At 42.6% G+C, this 9,832-nt stretch overlaps 2 protein-coding genes across 2 annotated transcripts; both read right to left on the bottom strand.

Moving 5' to 3' along the window:
• Positions 1-1,892: 1,892 nt before the first annotated feature.
• On the bottom strand, positions 1,893-3,008 carry LOC145938385 (uncharacterized). The gene has a single exon (XM_083041934.1). The coding sequence runs from the start codon at positions 3,006-3,008 to the stop codon at positions 1,893-1,895; it is 1,116 nt and encodes a 371-aa protein (XP_082898060.1).
• A 2,465-nt stretch (positions 3,009-5,473) lies between these two features.
• LOC145938376 (uncharacterized) lies at positions 5,474-7,495 on the bottom strand. The gene has a single exon (XM_083041925.1). The coding sequence runs from the start codon at positions 7,493-7,495 to the stop codon at positions 5,474-5,476; it is 2,022 nt and encodes a 673-aa protein (XP_082898051.1).
• Between the last annotated feature and the right edge of the window lie 2,337 nt (positions 7,496-9,832).

The raw sequence follows: 9,832 nt of genomic DNA, 5'->3' as shown, positions 1-9,832 counted from the left end.
CCATTTCACGTAAACCTCGTCACCCCTCCTGCGCAGTACTTTCTCCACAAGATACACGTCTGGATAATTCGCGCGATGCAACTCATACTCGTAAAACGCTCCAGCGACAGATGTTTTGCGATAGTCCTCGAGTAGATAGCTTACGGGATTAGTACGCTGCACTTTAACAATCTTAAAAACCTCCGTCCAATTTGGCGTGTAACCCTTCTCGAAAAGTTTCTTGTACTTGCTAACGCGTACCGAGTCATCTACTTTGAATTTCGCCGGAGCGGCAATCTTTATGTTACTATATACCGTTTTTAAAAGTTTATCAGCGATCGCGGGGGTGACGTCGGCGGGTCGCATGCCGATTGTTCGGTGCTTGCGCGCGTTATAATCCGATACGAGTCGCGGCAACGCGTCGATCCATTCAGCGTAAACATCTTCCACATGTCGTTCTTCAGCGTACGATTGAATCGCTCGACGACCGAGGCCTTCATTACCGAATATGTAGAATAATGATTGATGTTATGTTTCCGTATAAGCCGTTGCACGTCAGCGTTGTAAAATTCCTTCCCCATATCAGTTTGCATGTTTTTCGGGCATCTCTTGCTATCTCGAATTATTTCGGCGATAGCGTCAGCCGTCTCCACCTTTACTCTTGAGTGGTACTGCCCACGCGAACTTGCTCAACACATCGATGATGGTGAGTATGTAGTGATAACCTTTGTTGAAACGAGAGTACGAACGCATCTCGACGATGTCGGCTTGCCACAGATCATCATATCCTCGCACTATGACATGTCTTCGGGGAAAATTTTTTCTCGCCGGCGCGTGCACTTCGTTCACCAACTGCCGTCTCTCCAAACTATGTTGTTTCATCGCTTCGTCGGTTTTTTTTCCTGATCGTCATTTACTGCTTCTTGTTTTATCGCTCATTTCCGTTACTGAGCCGTTCGTAGCCGTTCTTGACCCGTTCTTGAGCCGTTCTTGAGCCGTTCGTAATCGTTCTTGACCCGTTCTTGAGCCGTTCGTAGTCGTTCTTGACCCGTTCTTGACCCGTTCGTAGCCGTTCTTGACCCGTTCTTGAGCCGTTCATAGCCGTTCTTGCGTTGTTTACTTCCGTTCTTGACCCATTCGAAAATCGTTCTTGATTCGTTCGCAGCCTTGTTCACAGTCGTTTCTAACCCGTTCGTAGCCGTTCCTGACCAGTTCGCAACCGTTCCTAACCCGTTCGCAGCCGTTCCTGAGTTGATAGTAGCCTTGTATGTAGCCTTTAATGACTTGTTCGTAGCCTCGTTCGCAACCCTGCTTGAGTTGTTCGTACCCTCGTTCGCAGCTGTTGCTAGGCCGGTCACTACCACTACCACTCATTGTAGTTAGATAGCAGTTCGATAATCCTTCGTAGCCGTTCGATAATTGTTCGTAGTCGTTCGATAACCCTTCGTAGATGTTTCATAACCGTTCGATAGCCGCTCCCGTTCGATAGCCTAACCCGTTCACTGCTGCTCATTTAGGTTGATAGTCGTTTTTGAGTTAGCATTAGCTGTACGTTGAAGTTCGTTTATCGCAGTCTGTACTGCTCGCACGTCCTTCTCGAACGAAGTCAGCTTCTCATCTGATTCTTTCTGTTGATTCATCAATCTTTTAACGCAGGATTCCACATACAGTTTGTTGACAGCATCAGTGTCAGCTTCAGGTTGCGCTACACGACGAATCTTGCGCGACCTTGCATCATAGTCTGTAGCAACACGACGCAGAGCGTTTCCGCGCACGTAACTTCTCACCAATCTATCCCAATGATCGCTTGTGCCAGTTGCATCATTTCTCCGTTCGAATAATCCAAATTTGTTGATAGGCATTTTTCGATGCGAATGACACCGATCGACTGATTAGTTTTGCCGAGACCCCGTTTAATTTATAATAATGCCTGCTTCGCGAAGTTCCTCGATGATCGACAGGATCTCGTTGTCGTGAGCGTTGTGGCCAGCTCGACGCGAAGCATCGAGCAATCGTATCCGATCCACTAGCTCGTTGGAGTCGTCCCAGTGCACGTAATCGATTTTATTGTCGGTTAGCGTCATCGCTTGAGGCATGAATACACCCTTTCCAGATTTTTTCTTTTCAATTGACATCAACGGTGCGATTATTTGTTTGTATTTGTATCCCCTGTTGCTCCGTAATTGACCTTGCGCTTCATATTTGCGTTTATACGCGTTCGTCGCCAATAATATGCTCTTGTATTTTTGCATATCGTCTTCCGTGTAAATAACATCATCGGGAATCCTCTTGAAAACTAGCTCGTATAATCCAGGTGTACCAATGTACTTTACTTTGTCTATAATTATAGAATCATATTTATCCATGTCAAATCGTTTGTTACCGAGCAACATTCCATCCTTTTCGAAATAGATACCATAAACGTGATCGATCTCGTTTTTTTTATCGCCACCGAGGAGAGCGCCCATGTATTTTTGTCCCAGTGGTCCGAAGTGCTCTCGCAACATTTCTTGACCTTCCGACGTTTGTAACGTGTTTCGAACGGATGTTTCAAGTGAATTGCTTGTGATTTCGAAAACATTTTCGTTTGCGAGTGATTCGGGTATTGTAAATGGTAGGATTCTCGTTGTCGCGGACTGTGTAGAGGTGGACGGTATTGAGCTTATCGGTGGTTCTTCCAGTAAAAATCCGTCCGATGTACGTGGTGTCGATGAGCGATTTGTGTTTGGTCGTTTTCTCTTTTTCGGTGTCGCATCTTCCTCCTCCTCCTCGTACCGCTTAACAGCGGGTAACATTTTAATTTTCACGTCAGCTTTACTCTCAGGTTCGTATTTCACTGCGATCAAGCTCGCGTTGTCGACAATCTTTTGTAGTGGTTCGATAATAGGTTTAAAGTGAGTCTTGATTGCGATATCGTCATCGATCTTACCAGTCTTTAAAGCACGATGTTTCTTACGGATCGATTCGCTCGTTTTCACAATTTCCTTCGCAATCTTTTCACGCTCGCGAATGTTATGGTTATCAGCCATGTCTGCAGAGTGCTCGCGTTTCACTCTTCTCGACAGAATATCGGCAGCGACTAATCGTTTTGCGGTATCGCAAACTCGTTAAATCCTTTTCTGTATCGCCCGTTTGTAAGCAAGCTGTCCTTGTCTATCACTAGGAATCCATACTTTTGTTGCCAACAAATACGACATAATTTACTGAAATCTTCGTACGACATGTCGGTATTCACATGATCGTTGTACACGTGTTTCAAGTTGGTACCGTCCTGTTTAAACAAGATCAGTAAGTTCGCGTTGTCGCGTATAAGATGTTTTGGTATTCTCGCGTACGTCTGACAGAGATAGAAGCAATCAACGTTCGAGTGGCGTCCCATTGAAAAGTACTCTCTTATCGTATCTTGCTTGTCACACGCCACGTCATCAAAGATGAAAATCGAGTTTGGACATGCCTCGCTCGGAGGAATGACGTCACTGTTATTGGAGAATGTAAAGTAGCCGATTTCTTCGATCGACGTCAACTAATTCTCTAGATACCGATATTTCGGCTGTTGCAGTGACTTTGAGTACACGTACACGTTTTCGAAGCAAACACCGTGCGGGCTTTCTATCAAACTAATCAAGACGTTAGTTTTACCGCAATTCGAAGGGCCGCATATGATCGCGCGTATAGTAGTCGGCAACATCGTACCATGTCTGCGCATCTCCGCGTTGTCCCCCACCGAGCGTAATCTGTCGTCGCAATTCGTCACGCGTATCGTCAAAGATTGTCGCACGAATCTCATTTTCTCACTCCCCGATTGAATCGAACGCTTGCCTATTTATAGCTGCGCGGAACCACGAATCGCTCAGTAACGAAAAAATGTTTGTTCTGCTAACAAGTGCTTCCGTTATTCAGGATTTAAGCGCCGAACAGCTGCAATTTGTGCCAAAAGCAGTTTTACTGCAATGTGAAAATCACATCCACTACGTGTGGGACAAGCTTCCGGAACACATAAAGGCGGATCCAGAGATTCAGGCCTGTCGCCGCTGTTTCGAACATTACAATCGACCGTGGCAGCGAACGCACATCGACGGTCCAGCGCCGATGATAAAGGATTGCAGCGAATGTCAGCGAAAAAAATAGGTAGAGGACTATTAAATCACGCAATAAACGCACTTCCAATCGAATTCCATATCCCCGGCTATCAGTTTTGTGGTCCGGGCACGCGGCTACAAAAGCGATTAGCCAGAGGCGATCGAGGTATCAACCCATTGGACACGGCGTGCCGTGAACACGATATTGCGTACTCTCGGAGCAACGATCTCACCGAGAGACACGTGGCGGATAAGGTACTCGCCGACAAAGCGCGAACTTGTATCATTGCGAGAGATTCGACTCTCGGTGAAAGAGCCGCCGCCACAGCTGTCTGGGCAGCGATGAAAACCAAGACGAAGCTCGGTATGGGCCTGAAGACGACGACGAAAACGAAGACAAAGAAAAAGACGACGAAGAAACGGATACTTCCGGTATCGAAACGCGGTGGCATATTGCCAATTCTACCAATGTTGGGCGCGCTTGGATCCATGATTGGTGGAGCGGCAGGTGTAGCAAAGATGGTGAACGACGGAAAAGCCTCGCAACGTCAGTTGCATGAGATGTTACGTCACAATCGCGCCATGGAAGGTCATGGACTGTATCTCGCTCCATACGAACGTGGACGAGGAGTTTCAAAGAGAAAAAAAAAAAAAAAAAACGTCAAAGAGACGCTAAAAATGCCAAAGGGCGAAACTACTAATATACAATTGCTGCAACTGGCAAAACGTATGCGCATTCCATACTTTAGAGGTGTTTTCATGCGTGATTCGCTACCTATCGGTGATATATATCAAAACGAGAGCAGCATCATAAAGGACCCCGCACAAATCTTATGGAAAATGGGTCCCAGTCGAATTGGCTGAAATTTTAGTATAATGTAGTTCATTGCATCCTGATAAAAAGTGTCCATGGGCACAAGGTCGAAAAATGGACAGTTTCCGAGTTATAGAGCGTCAAAGATCAAAAAAATGGGTTCATCTGCTCTTGGTAGTCTTAATGCGTACGTCATGATAATGTTATTTGGCGTATATGGTAGTGTGTTTTGGCGTGCGTGTGTGCGTGCGTGCGTGGATAAAGATATGCAAAATTTCGTTTTAATCGATTGAATTCTAAGAATGTTTAAATCTTTCATAATAAAAGGTACGTAAACCTTTAATTAACATTAATCAAATAATTACCGTCGGCATCAGCGTTACCCGATGTACACCACAAGGAGGTTGCGCGATCGGATTTTGCACATAATTTGGTCCTAAAAAGGGCCGATTGATTTACATTTTTGAACATATTTAGTATGTTTGTGTGTGCTTGTAGTGTGCACATATGTATAAATGTATCCGTTTATATTTCGGTGCAACTTGTCCCGATTTTTTGTTCAGATGTAACATGTTACTCATTTCGTATCGAAGTATCTGTTTTAAACGTCAATGACTTCTGGTACGATATTTATATTTCGCTGTTGCGGTCTGTTTGCTGCGTCATATATGGACTCGATTAATCTTGTTGAAGGGTAGCGAATGTTTATTCCATGTCGTGCATACCCCATAAACCATATGACACTGGCAATGTGCGCACAGGTTCCAAGAGTTCGAGCGCCGGACTTACATGTGCAGTAGTAACCTTGTATGGGATTACGTTCGTCATTATCTATCCCATCGTCCACCTCATTATCATCAGTTGGTCGATATGAAATCCATAACTGATATTTTTGTGCGTTGCAGAATCGTGAAAATACTCTAACTCTTCTCAATCCTGGCTGTGGTAATCTGTTTATATCTCTTAACATTTCAAGTTGGAACTCTTCTTCCTCATCTCTTTGTGATTTGTCTTGTATATAGGATGAAGCTAACTTGATTTGATATACACCAACTGTGAGGTTTTTTAGAAAGTCCAGTGTCAAGATTGGAAAATCAAGCAATTGTGCAGCATCTAAACGTACCCACCTTTGAGCATTCTTAGTTTTGAGATTTTCAATCTCAACCAGTGCTTGGATGACGTTTGGTTCCTTCGCCTTCTCAAGTAATTGTTGGGCCATCTCAGCGTTGACTCCTTCCATAAGAATAGGGGGATGGTACTTATTAATAATAGCTCCAGCTATCCGATAAAAATCTCCCAGATTTGGAAGATGCTGGATTTGTATAATTTGCTGAAAGAATTTAAAAATGGATTTAATGTGCCCATTTCTAGCTTCTACTAGCCACCTTGTCTTTGTAACTAGACGCGAATCATTCGCATTGTCTGTGGAGAGTTGACGCTCGTTTGCTTCAAGAAGCGCCGGCATTTTCCATGAAATACCTAAACGGGCCAGTAGCTCAGTGGCATCCCGGTATCCCCTATCTACTATAATAATATCATTTTCCTGGAACCATCTTGTCATTCTTTCAGCATGTCTTACAAATTCATTTTGCAGAATAGCAGCGTCATTATTCCGGTTATCAGAGAAGTACGGCCCTTGAATATCAAGTATATAGTCGTCAGGTGCGACTATCAGAACAGGTTTAACTAGGTGTCGCCCTTTGTGAACGCAGTATGACTGTCGGAGTGCTCGAAAATTACTACTTTTTGGAATATAGCTGTAAGTACCGTCAATGTATGCGATTACTCGGGGAATATGTGACTCTGGATTATACAATTCGTTGGCAAACTCCGTCACGTGTCTTTCGATGTAATTTTCTCTTGTAATCGCATCAAATCCAATATTATTAGGCACAAAACGTTGCATTAAAGATTGTCTAACGGTGGCAATAGCTAGACTTGTTGCTTGTCTACTTGGATATTGAAACATAACTTTGAGAAATTCATTAGAAAGTCCCTGACGCATTTTGCACAAGAACATCAACAGGTCCTTTTTACTAACATATCTGTAACCACCTTGACAAGGTACTCTATCACAATAAGTAAATAGTTCTCGAAACTGTTGTTTCGTCATAGGGCAAAAACATTCAAATTCATCATCACACAAACTATTTTCATCGTAAATTCTCGTCAGATATCTCACATTACGAAGTTCTTGTAAGAACATTTGAAGTTGTCGTCCCCTAATTACGTATGGCCTGTTAATAGAACGCAAACCAAGTAACAAAGGTTGGAAAATAAATCCCTTATCATCTAAATGATGTCTACATGATTTAACATCTTCGAGAATGTAAATATTTTGTAAAATAAAAACATTAGCTTTGCATTCAACTGATAACCTGTGTATATCATTAGTGGCATTGCAGATCAGACAAGTACTATTTTTAGTTTGCGTCAATACATTGAGTTTTAAGCAAGTAGGATCTTGTTCAATTGCAGCTATTTCGTTACAAATTGATTGATTACAATTAGTGCATATTCTCGTGAGATGTGTTACATCGAGAGGCGGTCTATGAAATTCGTCTCGTCTCCGAATAGCTATTTCACATTTGTCGGCATTCTCATCTCCATCTATTCGAGTCATTAGCCGAGGGGCAAATCGTTTATCACAAACGTAACAACGTAAAATGTTTCTGAATGCCATATTACTTTAAATTAATTTAAGTCAGATTATCAATGTTGGTAACGTTATTATAATGTATTTCTTTTTAATATTTGGAATATTAGTTGGAATAAAGAAAAAATTAAATGGATATTAGATTTTACAAACGTATACAACATAAATAATATAATGCGAACTCTTTAGTTATACTTATAAAAAATCTTCGAGAATATTAGATTATGTCTTAATCGAATATGTGTGTGAAACTTTTGAGAATCGTTCAGATCTGAGACTTTTAAGCATTTTTAATTTTTACAAACTCGTATTATACTAATCCGATATATCTCTTATACGTGTGTTAAATTGAAAGGTTTAAAGAATAAGTATTTTTAATAATACCTTGGAAAAGTAAAATAGAGAATTATCAACTTCGGAACAACATATCAAACATATCCACCGTGCATATCCACTATCCACACAGTTAATTATATATGACTCTATATTATAGAATTGATATTGCTGCCGCCGTTTCAAAAGGAAGGAGTTTAGTTTTTGATTTATTATAATCATGTAGTCACCTAACCCCATACACACATTCATGCGTGCGCGCGCGCGCACACACACGCCAAAACACACTACCATGACCATACGCATTAAGACTACCAAGAGCAGATGAATCCATTTTTCTGATTTTTGACGCTCTATAACTCGGAAACTGTCCATTTTTCGACCTTGTGCCCATGGACACTTTTCATCAGGATGCAATGAACTACATTATACTAAAATTTCAGCCAATTCGACTGGGACCCATTTTCCATAAGATTTGTGCGGGGTCCTTTGGATAACGCTAAAGGATCAGGTACTCATTGGGTGGCGTACGCAAAGAGGGGGAATCGCGCTATATATTTCGACAGTTTTGGCAATCTTCGACCACCGAATGAATTGGTGCAATATTTCGGGCGGAACGTGACAAAGATATAGTACAATCACACACCTGTTCAAACTTATGATCAGAGCATCTGTGAACAATTGTGTTTGCAGTTTCTCCGAACGGTCGATACACGTGAATTTAAAGACGGACATTGCATTATTTAACTCAGTATTCGTTAAACAGTTTTGCCGATATGTCTATGACATTCACGTTGACTGGAAAGAGTAGCGTCCTCGCGGCAAACTACTTTCCCGCCATAGATTTGAGCGACGATGAATACGAACTCGGTCTAGCGGATTTTGAGACTTATCACACGATATCGAACGTGAATTCCTCGAATAATAAATTTTACTTTGGCAAAGATGACGCGGAAATTACGATTCCCGAGGGATCGTATGAGCTGCAAGCGATACATGAGTTTTTGAAACATGCAATTTCACGAAAATGTCCGCGACACGCTATTCGTGATGAAGATAAAAAACACATTGACAATGGTGACTTTGAAGATGAAGAATACCCGATAGTTCTCCGCGCTAATTACAATACGATGAGGAGTGAGATCAAATGCGCATACAGAATGACTTTTAACAAGCCTAACAACATTGGATCGCTGCTGGGATTCTCGAACCGTATACTGCAGCCGCGAAAATGGTACGAGTCGGACATGCCGATTAACATTATCAACGTGAACATTATCCGCGTAGAGTGTAACGTGATCGCGGGCGCGTACAGCAACGGCAAACTCGTTCATACGATACATGAATTTTCACCGAGGGTACCACCAGGATATAAGATATCGGAAACACCGGCGCACATCATTTACTTGCCGATCATCGCGCGGAGCATTACGAGATTTAACGTTACGCGTTGTCGACCAGGACAGACGATTGCTCGATTTTCGAGGAGAAGAAATCACCATTAGATTGCACGTACGACGACGACAGCGATAACGTACGTGTGCGGCGTATGAGATGCTTGTGTTGAACGGATCGAAAAACACGAGAGATAACACAATCTTTACGGAGCCAGCGACAACAACAACAACGTCCACATTCGCTAATATCCAATCATCCGGTTGCGCCAAGAAAAAGAAACTGAACGCATCAAACGTTGCGTTTTTACAATCTTTGGGATTCGCGATGCGAAATATCTGAACAATGACCGACATCCTCAACATCAGGGAAGAGCCAATCTTCGACGATCGCATCATCAAAATTGAGACTCACACGTACAACCCGTTCGCCAACACCACGTTCGGACACAGTGATGAGATAAGAATACCCATACAACAACAGGATCTGTATACGTTGCCGTTTGACAGTTTTCTATACATCGAAGGAGAATTAAAGATAAATAGACCAGCCGAAGGATCTGATGTGATACTGGGA

This window comes from Prenolepis imparis, unplaced genomic scaffold (genome assembly GCF_030444845.1).
Source record: "Prenolepis imparis isolate NDT839.2.m4 unplaced genomic scaffold, iyPreImpa1.0 SCAF_1, whole genome shotgun sequence".
NCBI lineage: Eukaryota > Metazoa > Arthropoda > Insecta > Hymenoptera > Formicidae > Prenolepis > Prenolepis imparis.
Note: the sequence above shows the minus strand (reverse complement) of the source record. Positions and strands in the feature narration are given on the sequence as shown.

What these genes read in the sequence shown, in the direction of transcription:
- LOC145938376 (XM_083041925.1), bottom strand. Translation starts at nt 7,495, where the DNA reads ATGACTCGAATAGATGGAGATGAGAATGCCGACAAATGTGAAATAGCT.
- LOC145938385 (XM_083041934.1), bottom strand. Translation starts at nt 3,008, where the DNA reads ATGGCTGATAACCATAACATTCGCGAGCGTGAAAAGATTGCGAAGGAA.